We start from the raw sequence: 17,736 nt of genomic DNA, 5'->3' as shown, positions 1-17,736 counted from the left end.
TGCCCATTAGCACGCTGTAATGGTGCTGGATTAAAAACTGCAGTGCTTGGGAGTTCAGGAGTCGAGCATCCTACTTTGTCCTTGACAATTTATGTTCCATTTTCATTGACAATGGCAGTTCAAGATCTATTCCTGGATTCCATTAGATTGACACTGGCAATCCTAAATCCAATCTTAAATATTGGCAGAGCATTGTCCTAGCACAAATTCATTAATACCGAGTCAGTTATTAGAGAATATCTAATGAGACTCTTTATTATCTGCATTTTTCCACACACTACAATTTGATGTATACAATCATTTAATTTACTTCCAACCAGGTAGATCTTTGCTCAACATAGACTGAATCTTGTGCAAGATAACACATCTTTTCAGTTCTGTACAAGTCTGTCTATGCTTAGTAAACTGTACTAAAATATTATACATACTACACAATTGCTAATAATTCATGCCCTAGAAAGTCTTTAGTGTTGTGAGCAGCATTCACTTTTATGAACCACCAATTGTACTTCACTGTTTTTTTGTTTTGGGTATGGAAAAATGCCAGTCACTGTACTAGTGTGAACAGCCCCCTACAGTTTTGACTTGAATAGTTATCGTACAATTAAAATGTAAAAAAAAAAAAAAAAAAAAAAAGAAGGATGGTTGAAGCATCCTAAAGCATTTTACATTTGATCTTATGTATTCCCACAAAGCTTTACATTTCTATGTATACCCATCTAAATCAAGTAAGTAGCATGTGCATTTACAATGCCTTGAAACAGTATTCATGCCCCTTGAAATTTTCCATATATTGTCATGTTACAACCAAAAACAAATGTATTTTAGTGGAATTTTATGTGATAGACCAACACAACGTGGCACATAATTGTGAAGTGGAAGGAAAATGATAAATGGTTTTCAAAATATTTTACAAATAAATATCTGAAAAGTGTGGTGTGCATTCGTATTCAGCCCCCTTTACTCTGATACCCCTAACTAAAATCTAGTGGAACGAATTGATTTCAGAAGCCACCTAATTCGTAAATAGAGTCCACCTGTGTGTAATTTAAACTCATTATAAATACAGCAATTCTGTGAAGCCCTGTGAAGTCTGTTAGAGAACATTAGTGAACAAACAGCATCATAAAGGCCAAGGAACACACCAGACATGTCAGGGATAAAGTTGTGGAGACGTTTAAAGCAGGGTTAGGTTATAAAAACATATCCCAAGCTTTGCACATCTCACGGAGCACTGTTCAATCCATCATCTGAAAATGGGAAAAAAAAAAAGGAAGACGTATGGCACAACTGCAGACCTACCAGGACATGGCCATCCACCTACACTGACAGGCCGGCAAGGAGAGCATTAATCAGAAGCAGCCAAGAGGCCCATGGTAACACTGGTGGAGCTGCAGAGATCCATAGCTCAGGTGGGAAAATCTGTCCATAGGACAACTATTAGTCATGCACTCCACAAATCTGGCCTTTATGGAAGAGTGGCAAGAAGAAAGCCATTGTTGAAAGAAAGCCATAAAGAAGTCCCGTTTGCAGTTTGCGAAAATTCATGTGGGGGACACAGCAAACATGTGGAAGAAGGTACTCTGGTCAAATGAGAACAAAATTTAACTTTTTGGCCTAAAAGCAAAACGCTATGTGTGTCAGAAAACTAACACTGCACATCACCCTGAACACACCATTCCCATGTGAAACATGGTGGTGGCAGCATCATGGTAGAGCTTGCAAAAGACTTGAGACTGGGGCAGAGTTTCACCTTCCAACAGAACAACGGCTCTAAACATACAGCCAGAGCTACAATGCAATGGTTAACATATCCAGTCAAAGCCCATACCTAAATCTAATTGAGAATCTGTGGCAAAACATGAAAATTGCTGTTCACAGAAACTCTCCATCCAATCTGACAGAGCCTGAGCTATTTTGCAAAGGTGAATGGACAAAAATGTCACTCTCTAGACATGCAAAGCTGGTAGACATACCCAAATAGACTTGCAGCTGTAATTGCAGCAAAGGGTGGTTCTACAAAGTATTGACTCAGGGGGGCTAAATACAAATGCACGCCACACTTTTCAGATATTTGTAAAAGATTTTGAAAACCATTTATCACTTTCCTTCCACTTCACAATTATGTACCACTTTGTGTTGGTCTATCACATAACATACATTTACGTTTATGGTTGTAACATAACAAAATGTGGAAAATTTCAAGGGGTATGAATACTTTTTCAAAGCACTGTAGATTGAAACATGTGGCAGCCCTTTTGAACCAAAGCAAAAAAAAAAAAAAGTTCCCATTATAGTAAACTGTCCATAGTAGGCAGTAGGTATGACAACATTTAATACATTCATGTAAACAACAAATGTAAATTGTATCACCTTATCATGGTCCCCATCAAAAAGCTGCAAGAAGCTGGCCTGTGTTCCTGTTGTACCCTTCACCCCTCGAAATCTGAGCTCATTTCGAGCTCGTTCTACATTGTGCAGATCCATGCACAGGTCTTGAAGCCACAGACAAGCTCGTTTTCCCACTGTAGTCAGCTGGGCTGGTCTGCAAAAACAAACATTACACTATGTATCACTAATGAATATAATTAAAATTAAATATACAAATAGTAGAACATAATATCTTGGAACGGTTTCAAGCTCATGGTGATAACTGCAATGTTGTGTTGCAACACGAGTTCAGTATGACATATAGTGGGGCAAAAAAGTATTTACTCAGCCACCAATTGTGCAAGTTCTCCCACTTAAAAAGATGAGAGAGGCCTGTAATTGGCATCATAGGTAGACCTCAACTATGAGAGACAAAATGAGAAAAAAAATTCAGACAATCACATTGGCTGATTTGGAAAGAATTTATTTGCAAATTAAGGTGGAAAATAAGTATTTGATCACCTACAAACAAGCAAGATTTCTGGCTCTCACAGACCTGTACCTTCTTCTTTAAGAGGCTCCTCTGTCCTGCACTTATTACCTGTATCAATGGCACCTGTTTGAACTTGTTATCAGTATAAAAGACACCTGTCCACAACCTCAAACAGTCACACTCCAAACTCCACTATGGTGAAGATCAAAGAGCTGTCGAAGGACACCAGAAACAAAATTGTAGACCTGCACCAGGCTGGGAAGACTGAATCTGCAATAGGCAAGCAGCTTGGTGTGAACACATCAACTGTGGGAACAATAATTAGAAAATGGAAGACATACAAGACCACTGATGATCTCCCTCGATCTGGGTCTCCACGCAAGATCTCACTCCGTGGGGTCAAAATGATCACAAGAGAGGAGTGGGGGGCGGAGCCCGAACATGGCGGCACAGGAGAGCGGAGAATAGGAGCTCTCCGATAGCCTCCCCCACCTATCCTCCCTAAATTGTCCCGAGGGACTGACTAGCTGAGTCGGAGGGCGGCTGGAGACTGACCTGGTGAGAGGGGAGATCCCGGCGGTGATGCGGCTGTCGGCCGGAGAGCGGAGGGGTTGAGCCTGTCTTCCCCCATGAAGTCTGCCTGCGGTTATCCTGGAGAGAGAGTGTGAGGTTGCCGGGCGACAAGGAGTGGCGATAACACGTGGGCTGCCGAGGTGTACAGCTGGGAGAGGAAGAGACCGGCCGGCGTCTTAGGAGACAGGGGAAGCGCTGACATTCACTGCAGAGCTGTCTCCAGGGATTTCTCGGGGTATATGCAGAGGAGGACAAAAGAGACCCAAGGGAATTCCCTGGAAGAGGAAGACACGGCTGCAGGAGAAAGGGCAACCCTGGACTGCAAACCAGAAGCTGCTCCATAGAGGAGGGTGAGTGAAAGCTGCTTGTCTCCCCAAGTGTTAGTTATTCAATTTGTGTTATTGACTATCTGGCATCCAACATAAAGAATAAGAAGGGAATTCCCAGAGAGGGTCTGAAGAAAGCAGTGACAGTTTAAGTATATACCCCAGAATCTTGGAAAAGCTTTAAAAATCCTATATGTGATATGAAAGGGAAAAATAGTAAAGGAAGTATGCCCAAGAACTCCCAAACTGGAACGATAAAAAAATACACGTCGCAAGGGAAGTTAACTCCAGTAAAATCCCAGGAAATAAGTGATAGGAGTGAACTGGAAATAAGCCTTGATAATAGCTTAAGATCTTCCCTGGGACCAGTTAACAATAGCCAACAAACACTGGAAAGTATGGAGTGGGGAGAAACTGAAAAAAAACTACAAATACCAAATAAAAAGGAAATGGCGGAGATGTTTAAAAATCTAGAAAAATCCATAAAGCAAGAGATGGGGATAATTCGGAAAGAAATGGGACAGTTGTTAACTAGAGTGGAAGAAACGGAGGAAACAGTTAAATCCCACACCCAAATCATCCCAAAATTAGAAAAACTGATAATAGATACTCGGAAGGAACAAAAAAGACTGCTTTATATGATGGAGGATCAAGAAAATAGGGACAGGAGAAACAACATTAGAATAAGAGGAGTCCCAGAGCTGCAACAGGGGGAAGACCTAAAGGAGATTATAGGAAAAATTTTGAACGCCATAATGGATAGATCTGGTGCGGAAATGTACAAACTAGATGGAGTGTACAGGATAGGAAAGTTTCAACAAGAACAAGGCCCAGAAAAATCAAGAGATACAATCGTTCGGTTCCATAATTATAGAGATAAGGATGAGATATGGAAGAAGATTAAAGGAAGAACGAACATCAATTATGGAGGGAAAAGTATTCAAATTTTTGCAGACATAGCAGCTGAGACACTGAGAAGAAAGAGATCATTGAAACCATTATTGGAATTGTTGAAGAAACAGAATGTGCAATATAGATGGGGTCGATCAGCATGTTTGATTGGTTGGAAAGATGGAGTTACAGCTTTTTTGAGATCCCCTGAAGATATGAAAGACTTTTGTAATAAATTTGAACTGCAGAGAATAGAGATACCGGGATGGGAAGAGGAGGAGAGAGCGTTATATATGTTGGGAAAAGAGGAATGGCAGCTAGTTAGAAGAGAAAACAGAGAGCAAATAGATAGAGGGACACTGGGGAGGAGGGGGGGAGGTGAGCGGTACATGGACGGAGCTGAGCCCCCAGATAGGAATCAAAAGTGGGACTCTTTCCACAAATGATTTATAGGCAAATAAAAAGCCTACCGGGGGGGGGGGGGGGGGGGGGGGGTTTATAGTGGGGGAGGGGAGGGGGGGAGGAGGGCTGGGAGAGGGGAGGGGTGGGATTGGGGATAGGGAGTCTTAAAACTGACATCTTGTATGAGAGAAGAGGTATAGGGAAGGGAAAGAGGAAAGGAAATGGTAAAATAGGAAGAAGACAAATAAAACATGGATGAAATACGCTTTGTAACCCATAATATAAATGGATTAAATTGCCCGGGTAAAAGATTTTGACTATATAGAGAACTACAACATAGAGAGGCCTCAGTTGTTTTTTTGCAGGAAACACATCTAGAGTTAAAAAAAAATATTAAGCTATACTCTAGACATCATCCTACATGGTATTACGCAGATTCCCCAGTTAAGAGAGCTAAGGGAGTAGCTATAGGATTTGCAAAAAACATCAGGTTTGAATTAGAAGATAGAAAGACGGACCCGGAGGGGAGGTTTTTGTTTTTGAAGGGTAAATTACATGACATAGAATGTACGCTTGTAAACATATATTGCCCTAATAGGAAGCCAGAGACGTTTTTGAAAGGGGTTATGAGAAGGTTGATGGACTTTGGAAAGGGATATCTAATAGTGGCGGGTGACTTTAACATATGTATGGATCCACAAATAGATACAACATCTGGAGTACAGAGAAGAGGAAATAGGTCCATGGGATCATTGAAAACGGTGATGAAAGAGTGCCAACTGGTGGATAGCTGGAGAATTGTCCACATAAGAGAGAGAGATTATACTTTCTTCTCTAGTGTACATAGGACATACTCTAGATTGGACTATATTTTGGTGGACCACCGACTTGTTGAGGATTTGGTTAAAGTAGAAATTGAAGCAATAACTATCTCGGACCATGCACCTGTAGTAATGGAATTAAAATGGGGAGGGAAAATGTCAGGTGGCCTATCATGGAAGTTGAATGAGACACTCCTCACGGATCCAGATACTGACCGGAAGATCAGGGAGGAGATAGAGAGGTTCTTTGAGGAAAATGAAACAGAGGATGTATCACTAGCGACAGTGTGGGAGGCACATAAAGCATATGTAAGAGGAATCCTTATTGCGATTGGGGCAAAGAAAAAAAGGGAAAGACGAGAGAAGATCAGTGGGCTTTTGAAAGAAATAGCTGAGATGGAACTCCTACATAAAAATAACATAAGGAAAGAGATAGAGCAAAGAGTGATAAAAAAGAGGGAAGAACTAGAGAAAGTAATGGAGGAAGAAAAAATGAGAACTTTTAATAAGATCACTGGTGAAAGATATAGATGGGGAGATAGACCAGGAAAATATCTGATGAGAGCCTTGAGGAGAAAGAAGAATAGGAACTATATAGATAAAATAAAAAACTCCAAGGGAGAGTTGGTCCATTCAACTAAAGGTATTGCAAAGGTATTTAAAGATTACTACAGTAAATTATATAATATTGCCCCTAAGGATGTTATAAATAAAGATAAAATGATAAATATTGAAAAAAGAAGGGATTATTTAAGAAATGCAGGATTACCAAAACTAAGTGAAGAACTATTAAACTCCTTAGAAGCTGAAATCACACAGGAAGAACTAAAAATAGCATTAAAAAGTTTTAAGACGGGAAAAAGCCCAGGCCCAGATGGATATACTGTGAGGTATTATAAAAAATATAGTGATTTATTGTTACCTAAATTAAAGAGATATATGGAGGCGTTAGGAGGAGAGATGGAGATAAGAAAGGAATCCCTTCTGGCACAGGTGGTTTTAATACATAAGGAAGGTAAAGATATCACCCATTGTTCCAGTTATAGACCGATATCGCTATTAAATGTAGACACGAAGTTGTATGCAAAAGTATTGGCGAATAGATTTAGAGACCTGATGCCAGATTGGATCCATGGAGATCAGGTGGGTTTTGTCAGAGGAAGAGAGGGTCGAGATAATGGGTTGAGGTCCCTGATGCTTATACAGAAAAGTAAAATGGAAAAAAATCCAGTAGTGCTGCTCTCGATAGATGCGGAGAAGGCGTTCGATAGGGTTAATTGGAATTTTATGATGGATACACTGGAGGTCCTGGGATTGGGTAGTAGGATGAGAAAGTGGATTGGAAAGTTGTATGAAGGACCGTCCGCGATGGTAATGGTAAATGGAGAGAGATCAGAGACCTTTTCAATGTCAAATGGAACTAGACAGGGATGCCCACTGTCCCCATTGTTGTTTGTCCTATCATTGGAACCCCTGTTAATAATTAGGAAAAATATAGATATAAAGGGAATAAATGTTGGAAAGATAGAACATAAGATAGCCGCATTTGCGGACGATTTATTATTCTATGTTGGAAACCCGAGGATAACACTTCCTAACCTAATGAAAACATTGAAGGAATATGGGGAAATGTCAAATCTAAAAATTAACCTGAGCAAAACAGAGATATTAAATATAAACATTCCAAAAAGTGAAAAAGAAAATATACAGAGAGAGTTTCCCTTTATATGGAAAAATAGAGAAATAAAGTACCTGGGGGTAAAACTTACTCCCTCACAGATGAATCTTTATAAAGCTAATTATATCCCAATGTTAAACGAAATCAGAGAGGAATTGAGGAAAATGGGTGGAGGAAATCCTTCCTGGTTGGGTCGTATCAATCTGATAAAAATGGTAATTCTCCCTAAGATACTGTATAAATTCCAGATGATACCCATTAATCTTCCAGAGGTGTATTTTAGGACAGTTAAGCGAATGGTAACTAAATATATATGGAAAAATAAAAAACCTAGGATATCATATGAAGTGCTAAGTAGAAATAAAGAAAAAGGAGGGTTGGGAGTCCCGGACTTCAAAAGATATCATAGGGCAGTCATCCTAGCAAGAATTTTTGACTGGACACATAACTCAAAAAGTAAACATTGGGTCACAATTGGAAATACACTTAGTGGAAAGGATTTGGGTAGGAGTGTATGGGAGCCACCACAATTTAGAGAATTAGAAGAGAGCACGAGTGTATACACGAGGATTGTAATAAGGGAGTGGGATAAAATACACAAACAGAGGAAATGGGGTATTAATTCACTATTAATGTCACTAAGAAATTCAGATTTTTTTCCCCCCAGGTAAAGAGGAAATTTCAGGTAGATGGATTATAAAGGAAGATGCTCAGCTGAGAGATATAATGGAGGGGGTAAACTTAAGAACACTGGAGGATTTGAAAAAGGAAGAGGGAAGGATTTTCACTGGAATAGATATATGGAGATATAATCAATTAAAACAATTCGTGGAGAAACTGACGAAGCCCCTTAGAACTAGGAAAGAGTGGAATGAATTTGAGAAATACTTAGAAGACCGAGGTGACGGGAAACACAGCACTGCTAAAGCATATAAAGCTCTCACGGATTTAGATAGTAAGTTTAAATTAAAGTATATAGAAAAATGGGATAAGGATTTAGGAGTGGAGTGGGAAGAGCACACACAGAGGAAAATATATAGAATGGTACACGAAAATATTAGTATGCGTGAAGTGGAAATGAATTTTAAATGCTTGACAAGGTGGTATGTTACACCGATGATAGAGCACAAGATGAGGGAGGAGAAACAACCATGGTGTTGGCGAGGATGTGGAGGATTGGGCACGATGTATCATATATGGTGGGAATGTCCAAAAATACACATATATTGGGAAAAAGTTATAAATCAAATCACGATTATCACTGGAATGGAGATAGGATTGGACCCCGAAATCTGTCTTTTCCATAATTCAATATTATCTGGAAATAAATATAAAGAACTGGGTATATTGAGCTACCTAAATGCAGCAAAAAGTCTGATTCCTAAGTTTTGGCGTAAAGTTGAGGCACCGAGGGAAGAGGATTGGATGAATAGAGTGGACCAGATTGCTAGATTGGAAAAACTCTTTTATATACAGGAAGATAGGATGGTGACATATCATGAGAAATGGGAGGAGTTTAAAGTAAAGCTGAAGAAAGGTACTGAGTAAGTAAGCATAAAGAAAAGGGAAAGAGAGGACAAGAAGAAAGGAAGGGAAAAGGGGAAAGGATAAGGGAAAAGGAGAAAATATAGTAATTAGCCTTTCTTTCTTACTTTTTCTTTTTCAAACCTCGGTATCCAGAGGATATGAGATACAAGTCGATCTGACAGATGTCAGGGGTATATAGTAATGGGGTGGGAGGGTCATGGGTTAAGGGAGTTATGGGGAGAAAATGATACGAAATTAGTATTTTAAGAGAAATTGTAATGTTATATTTTCAATTATGGAAATGTGTATTGTTTTAATTGAAAAACGAATAAATATTTATTTTATAAAAAAAAAAAAAAAAATGATCACAAGAACGGTGAGCAAAAATCCCAGGACCACACGGGGGGACCTAATGAATGACCTGCAGAGAGCTGGGACCAACGTAACAAAGGCTACCATCAGTAACACACTACGCCGCCAGGGACTCAGATCCTGCAGTGCCAGACGTGTCCCCCTGCTTAAGCCAGTACATGTCCGGGCCCGTCTGAAGTTTGCTAGAGAGCATTTGGATGATCCAGAAGAGGATTGGGAGAATGTCATATGGTCAGATGAAACCAAAATAGAATTGTTTGGTAGAAACACAACTCGTCGTGTTTGGAGGAGAGAGAATGCTGAGTTGCATCCAAAGAACACCATACCTACTGTGAAGCATGGGGGTGGCAACATCATGCTTTGGGGATGTTTCTCCACAAAAGGGACCAGGACGACTGATCCATGTACAGGACAGAATGAATGGGGCCATGTATCGTGAGATTTTGAGTGCAAACCTCCTTCCATCAGCAAGGGCATTGAAGATGAAACGTGGCTGGGTCTTCCAACATGACAATGATCCCAAACATACCGCCCGGGCAATGAAGGAGTGGCTTCGTAAGAAGCATTTCAAGGTCCTGGAGTGGCCTAGCCAGTCTCCAGATCTCAACCCCATAGAAAACCTTTGGAGGGAGTTGAAAGTCCGTGTTGCCAAGCGACAGACCCAAAACATCACTGATCTAGAGGAGATCTGCATGGGGGAATGGGCCAACATACCAGCAACAGTGTGTGCCAACCTTGTGAAGACTTACAGGAAACGTTTGACCTCTGTCATTGCCAACAAAGGATATATAACAAAGTATCGAGATGAACTTTTGATATTGACCAAATACTTATTTTCCACCATAATTTGCAAATAAATTCTTTCCAAATCAGCCAATGTGATTGTCTGGATTTTTTTTCTCATTTTGTCTCTCATAGTTGAGGTCTACCTATGATGCCAAATACAGGCGCCTCTCATCTTTTAAAGTGGGAGAACTTGCACAATTGGTGGCTGACTAAATACTTTTTTGCCCCACTGTACAAGTTACAGCATAACTACCACTCCGTTACAGGTGGATTCAGGCAACATGCAAACTGAAGTTAAACCTTAAAGCAGTAGTTACTCTGCCAATAAAATTCTCTTCTGTCATAAATACCCGGTCTGTCAGCAACTTTTTAAAAAATTAAGTTTACTTCCACTTTAAGGCTACTTTCACACTGCTCTGTTGCAAAAATGCAGCAAAAATACATGCGTATTTTGCCATTTTTTTTTTTTTTTACAGATGCAAAATGCACAGGTAAGAACATGCGACTCAAAAAATGCACCAAAAATGCAACCACAGGTTGGTTTTGGATGCCTTTTTGCTGTATTTTTGATATGGTTTCCATTCATTTTAAAAGGGAGGTGCATTTTTAGTGCACCAAACATGCACCAAAAATGAATGACTTTGAAAAATGTAAAAGGAACCACAACTGACCAGCGTGCAGAGTTCCATAGGATTTTCCAGCCAAGCATTCTTTTCTGCTTTTTTTTTTTTAAAACGCAAAAATGGAAGAAAAATGGATCAGTATGAAAGCAGCCTAACTGCAATCAAAACTTTTTTTCTTGTTCGCATTGCATAAAAGTGGGGTATAGTTTGAACTTCTGTCAGGTTTATTGCTGTGTGTGACCCATCAGTGGAGAGATTTACCCATCAATTCCTTGCAGTGTGCCATCAAGACAGTAAAATAAACAGGAGTAACAAGGACAGGAAGCCCCATTCTGCTATAAAAATGATTATATCCCTTGCTCATGAAACTGACAATCATTTCCTGTCAAAGGAATAGAAAACGAAAAGAAAGTGCACAGAATCTTCCCTATTCTATACAAACAAAAAAACAAAAACTTTTTTTTCTAAAGTGATACTAAAAGGCAATTTTTTTTTTTTTTTTTTTAAACCTGGTATACTTACTTGCTCTGTTCAGTGGCTTTGCACAGCAGCCCCGACCCTCCTATTCTCGGGTACCCTGTCTGTGTCCTGGCCCATCATTCCTGCCAATTCCCCCCAGGCACATAGACCATGGCTCTCCCCTACCAACCCCCCCCCCCAGCCTGGCTCCTGCTGTTGTCTCTAAGCCAATGCTAAGCCAATGAGGAAGGAGAGATGCTGTTGGGGCTGCACTGATGTCCTCTGATGTGTAAATACACTTGCCAGTTACCGGCTCTCCGGTAGATGATAACCGGCAATTGTATTTACATTGTGATCAGCTGGACACAGCTGAACACATGGTAAAAGGGTGCTGTGATTGGCCCTTTAACAAGAAATAAATATATTGGTATACTACTAGGTGATAACACAAAATAATAAACCAAAATGTAACAAATGAAAAACCCCTAACAAAAACCACTTTTTCCCCGAAAGTCCAAAACAGTTCAACTTTTATTCAGCGTCTCTGTGTATAAAATAACCAGTGGTACTACTATTTTGTTAATGAATATTTTTCTTCCACAAGTGCCAAAGAATCCTCTTCCTCCTTTTAGTGCCCTCAAAAAAATATAAAATTGCATATAGTGCATTATTTACAACGCATGATATTCAACATAGCAAAGCGCATTTACAAACATTGTGCCAATGCGTGCAAAAATCCACTCCAACAAGAGAAGAAGGAAATAAACATAGGTGAGGAGATTTTCAATCTTAGCTCCAATGTATTAAGTGAGGAAGAAATTGGGTTATTGGATCCAGGTTTACAATTTGCGCCTAAATCGAACATTAATACATTTCAGACATTTAGTGACTTGAATAAGTATATTAGGAAATTAAATATTAAAAAGTATTTTGCATCCTTGCCAGGATCTACCAACTCTGCAAATAAACATGGGACCCATGGTGAGTTTACACATAGTGGTTTAAAGAACAAATCCACTTTTAATCCAACCATCTCATCAAATCAATATGTAGAGGTATTTAAGCAGATGGTTGGTAAGGATATAAAAGAAGTTATGATTAAAAAGCATAAAGATGAAAATAATTTTTGTTTAGGTTTGGAACAATTAGAAGAGAAACATAACATTGTTATTCACCCAGCGGATAAGGGGGGAGGGGTAGTGCTTTTAAATCTAGGTGATTATGAAACAGAGATGAATAGGATTTTAGGAGATGGGGACACATATGGTAAAATTATTAATAACCCAACAAAAACAATTAAGAAACAACTCACTAAGATAGTCATGGAAGCAAAAGCACTGAACATTATCAATGAGAAAGAAGCTAAATAATTGATTCCTTCTAGTTGTAGGGTTCCAGTATTTTACTACCTACCAAAGGTCCACAAAGATTTGAATAAACCTCCAGGTAGACCCATTGTAAGCAGTATAGGTTCAATACACTCCAGGATCGGAGAATATATAGATATATATTTGCAACCTATAGTGACACAAATGCCGTCCTATCTAAAAGATGGACAAGAAGTAATCAAATTGGTAGAAAACATGGAGTTTGCAGATAATGTCATATTGGCCACCATTGATGTCAATTCATTATATACAAGTATAAAACATGAAGATGGGATTAGGGCGGTAAAATGGGCCCTTCAGGAACATACTAAAATCCATAGGAAACAAAGGAAATTCATTATCCAACTACTTGGGTTTGGTATGTAGAATAACTACTTTTGGTATGGAGGAGAGTTTATCCAAAAGAAAGGTGTTGCAATAGGAGCTAAGTTCGCCCCGAGTGTAGCAAACATCTTCATAGCAAAGTGGGAACATACAGAAATGTTTGGTATAGAGTGGAAAGGGTTGAAAACATGGAAAAGGTATATTGGTGATATCCTAGTCATTTAGGAGTGTGACATGTAGTCATTACAGAGGTTTTTGAGACATTTGGACAGTAATCCATATGGTCTAGAGTTGTCACATACTATTGATACCAAATTAGTGAATTTTTTTTAGATTTATGCATCTTTAGAGCAAAAAATAGATTGCACACTAAGACCTATTTCAAGGTCACAGATCGGAAAGGATACATCCCCGTTTCCAGTTGCCATCACCCACAGTGGATCCAGGGAGTGCCGAAAGGACAATTTCGTCGTATACAAAAAAACTGTTCAAGGCTCATATATTGAACAATCATAAGTGATTAAACAGAGATTCATTCAAAAAGGCTATGATCCCATCAAATTAGAAAAACTAAGATTTGAGATTAGCAAGATATATATAGGTGAAGGAAAAGTAAAGAAAGCTTACAGTATCACATCTAAGAAGGAAGAGAGATTTGAATTTACGTTTATTTCTAATTTCAGCTGCCGATATAAAGATATAGAAATGATTACACTGTTCAACAGGTAAAAAGTTTTGGGCATAAAATTAGCTAATCTTACATAATTTTGGGGTGCTGAAAACGAAAATGACCCTAAAAAATGTTGATTGGCTCTAGTTTCCATGATATATTCACCCATCTAATGACGTAAGCCATTCAAAATTATGATGCAACTTCAGCTGCATATTGCGCAATTGATACTGGTGACCAATAGAAAATTGCATGTATACTGAGATGATGCAATATTAGCCTTTAATTGCATCACTTCACTGCATAAAAGCTGCAGTATCTGTAGCTGATTGGAGTTCGACAGCGTCTTTACATTTCGTTTTATGCTTATATAGGCTACTCAGTAATGCCTCGAACTTGTGTGAATAAAGCAGATAATTTCTGCTATATCTGCGGTGAAATAACTTTTATCTCACAAAAAAGGAGGATAACAGGAATGATTAAGAAAGCCTACAACTTGTATTTTGGCTGCAAGATAGGAGACCAGGACAAGAGCTGGGCACCACATATATGCTGCAATTCTTGTGGGACGGCACTGGAGCAATGGTTGAATGGAAAAAAGGCATCTATGCCTTTCGCTGTGCCAATGATTTGGAGAGAGCCAACAGATCATGTTAGTAATTGTTACTTTTGTATGGTGCCTCCAATTGTAAAAGGGCTAAATAAGAAGAAAAAGTTATCTGTGCACTATCCAAATATTCCATCGGCAATACGTCCAGTTCCTCATGGAGAGGGGCTACCAATTCCTAAAGCACCAGAATCCTTCGTGGTTGAGTCAAGTGAGGAAGAACCTGAAGCGTGTAGTCACGTGCAGTTGTAAGAGATAGCCCTTTCCTCGAATACAAGAGAAAAGCCAAGAGAAGCAAAACCGACACAAACTGAAGACAAAACTAGTGAGAATCCTAAGTATTAAAATGATTCAACTTAGCTTATGGCTATAATTTTTCTTGGTAATCCTATGCAATATATTATGCCATTTAGGCTTTGTTATGTAGTCAATATCACTTGCTTTATATTTGTGGAAAGACATCTATCTATATAATTATTGTGCATTATGTAGTCATTACGCCTATAGTAGAAAACTTTCCATTTACAGAAAAACTAGAGCCAATTGACAAATTTCATTGTTATATTTGAACTCAGAATGTGAAATTCATTAAGAAATGGATCCTTTTGTTTCCAAAACTGGCAAAAAATAAAAATTTGTTGAACAGTGTTATTAAAAAATACTAGTGAAAAGAGATAGGATCTTAGGTCCCTTGATGCCTAGAAAACCACCTTTTATTTACAGAAGGGGAAAAAAGGGGAGTAAATTAGTAAAAGCTTTCATGTCTCCACCAAAAAAGAATAAGAACAATATGTTCAATCTTATAGGCTTCTTCCCATGTAACAAATGCAATATTTGCAGGACCACTGGGGTAAAAACTAGAAGGATAGGAAGTTTCATGTCACAGGTTACTAATAAAGAGTATAAGATGGACCAATTTATAACTTGCACTACCCCTTATGTGACATACCTACTAGAATGTCCATGCAAGTTCCAGTACGTAGGGCGAACAACCAGACCACTGTAAAAGAGCTTGAGAGAACATGTCTCTAATATTAAAAAAGTGAAAAGGGATCACAGTTTATTGAGACACCTCCGAGATTTCCACAAGTGTGACCCATCGGTATTAACATTTTGTGGAATTGATAAGGTAGATGTGCACTGGAGAGGCAGTAACAGAATTAGAGAGATTTCCCAGAACGAAACGTTCTGGATTTTTGAATTAGATACTATGACACCTAGGGACCTTAATGTCGAATTGTATCTTAATTGTTTTATCTCAGATGAATAATCTTAGAATATTAATATTATTTAACTATTGTCCCTTTCCACTCCATTTCACATTTTGTTTATATAGTATATACCCTATGGGGACAGATATGGGACCTATATATTTTTAGATATTTTTTAGATATTTATATGTTGTACAAATTGTAGTTTAATAACATATCCTTCCAGAGGTGCCCTTTCCTCTGTTTTTTCCTAATTTATAAAAGGACGAAGGACATATCCCTCCCCTTATTTATAGATCGCATAGCGGGCTTATCTTAGCTTTTCTAGAATGGGAGTTTTTTTAGATAACTAAATCTATTAGGATCTCTGGGTCAGTATATATTATCTGATTTTACCTTAATTAAGGTTTGATGCGTTAATATTGCGGTTATATCTCAGACATCCCCATACCATCTTAGAGATAAATGAAGGGGTTCCAATATAAGATATTATTCTCCATATGGTTTAAAACTTAGTTTTAATATCCTGAGTCTAACTTAATTTTATTGAATAAAGATTTATGAGGTATTTTAAGATAGATATCTTATATTTTATAGTTGTCCATTTTATGTATCAGGGATTAATATAGTGTTATTTTATGGTTAATATTGTATGTAATATTTTATGGATGTTTAGAGTTTTACTGTTGTATTATTTTATTTAATGGGCAGCACAGTGGCTAAATGGTTAGCACTTCCACCTGGCAGTACTAGGGTCGTTGGTTCGAATCCCAGCCACGGCACCACCTGCTTGGAGTTTGCATGTTCTCCCTGTGCCTGCATGGGTTTCCTCCGGGTACTCCGGTTTCTTCTCACACTCCAAAGACATGCTGGTAGGTTAATTGTATCCTGTCTAAATTGGCCTTAATATGTGTATGTATGAATGTAAGTTAGGGACCTTAGATTGTACACCCCTTGAGGGTTAGGGACTGATGAGAATGTGCAATATATATGTAAAGCACTGCGTAAATTGACGGCGCTATATAACTACGTGAAATAAATAAAAAAAATAAATAAATTTAACAAAAGATTTGTAATTATACCACTAGATGGCAGTATTCACATCACTATGGTTTGTGCACTTCATAGTTGCCTTTACATATGTATTTTATATGCATAATGTGGGGTGAATATCGGATATTTCACCCACATTGTGATCTGCACATGAAAGATAAGTAGAGTACTTAGTTCCTCTAGTGGGGAGCAGCCCAGGATGTAATCTTCCCTCTTCCAAAATGGCGAAGTTCTGCTCAAGGAGAGTGAATCTGATGTGCACAGCCTCAGATGACATGACGTCGGCCGTAACCGGAAGTTGTGGAGCGGCAATTTAGAAAAGGTTTTTTACACTGTTTGCCAGTCTTATACATGCTGAGACACCTGGTCTTTCCTGTAAGCACGATTTTTGATCATTAAAAGGAGCTTTAACCCTATTATTGCCTTAAACACTATGTTGGTTGTACTTTACTTCTTTGCTACATGTTATGATGCCATTTGAGAACTAGATGATCTATACAGCGAGAAAAGCCCTATAAGGAGAAGGAAACCAAGGGAAAGGTATCCCACTGGTGAAGGGGTTCCAATGAGGACAATCCGCAGCTTATAAGAAAAATACAAAAGTTTGTTGCAAAATAATAATAAAAAAAATTATTACAAAATTATATATCTAACACCACCACCACCAATAGAAAGATAAAAGAGAGATAGAGACAACGTGATTATTCAGGGTGACAGCCCATGAATGGAAGTCCCGGCACCTCAGATGGATTCCTATATACCAGTGGGGATAATATGAAGGACCTATAGAACATGTGAGGAAGGGTGCATGAAGCAAAAGATGGACAATAAACACAAAATGTAAACAACCTGAAAACTATATCCAACGTGTATATGGATATATAAATGGGCATAGATATCATGGGCACGATATCATGCCATGTCTTCATCGTCATATAGTTGAATAAATCGCTCCCACCTGCCGTTTACCTCCTGTCTTCAAAGTACCCTCATTTCGAGGGATATTCTGCACCACATAAGGTGCTGTATTATGGATAGGCAGGGAGTCATCCCTACCATTTACATCATTCCTAAAGTCCACAAAAGACTCATTGATCCTCAAGGATGACCCATTGTTTCTGCCATAAAGGGACCTCTTGAGCGAATTGGTAAATACATTGAC

General features: G+C 38.6%; 1 protein-coding gene across 2 annotated transcripts in view; it reads right to left on the bottom strand.

The window, feature by feature from the left end:
• Positions 1-17,736, bottom strand: part of ADSL (adenylosuccinate lyase) — a 307,415-nt gene that overhangs the window by 201,317 nt on the left and 88,362 nt on the right. For both annotated transcript variants that reach the window (XM_089674217.1, XM_089674218.1), the window contains exon 5: positions 2,374-2,545. In XM_089674217.1, coding sequence (XP_089530343.1) covers positions 2,374-2,545 — 172 coding nt within the window. The remainder of the gene's footprint in view (positions 1-2,373; positions 2,546-17,736) is intronic.

The sequence above is a fragment of the Staurois parvus genome, unplaced genomic scaffold (assembly GCF_062004578.1).
Source record: "Staurois parvus isolate SC_StPar_1 unplaced genomic scaffold, SC_StPar_1.0 ptg000149l, whole genome shotgun sequence".
NCBI lineage: Eukaryota > Metazoa > Chordata > Amphibia > Anura > Ranidae > Staurois > Staurois parvus.
This window is presented reverse-complemented; position numbering and strand designations above follow the sequence as displayed.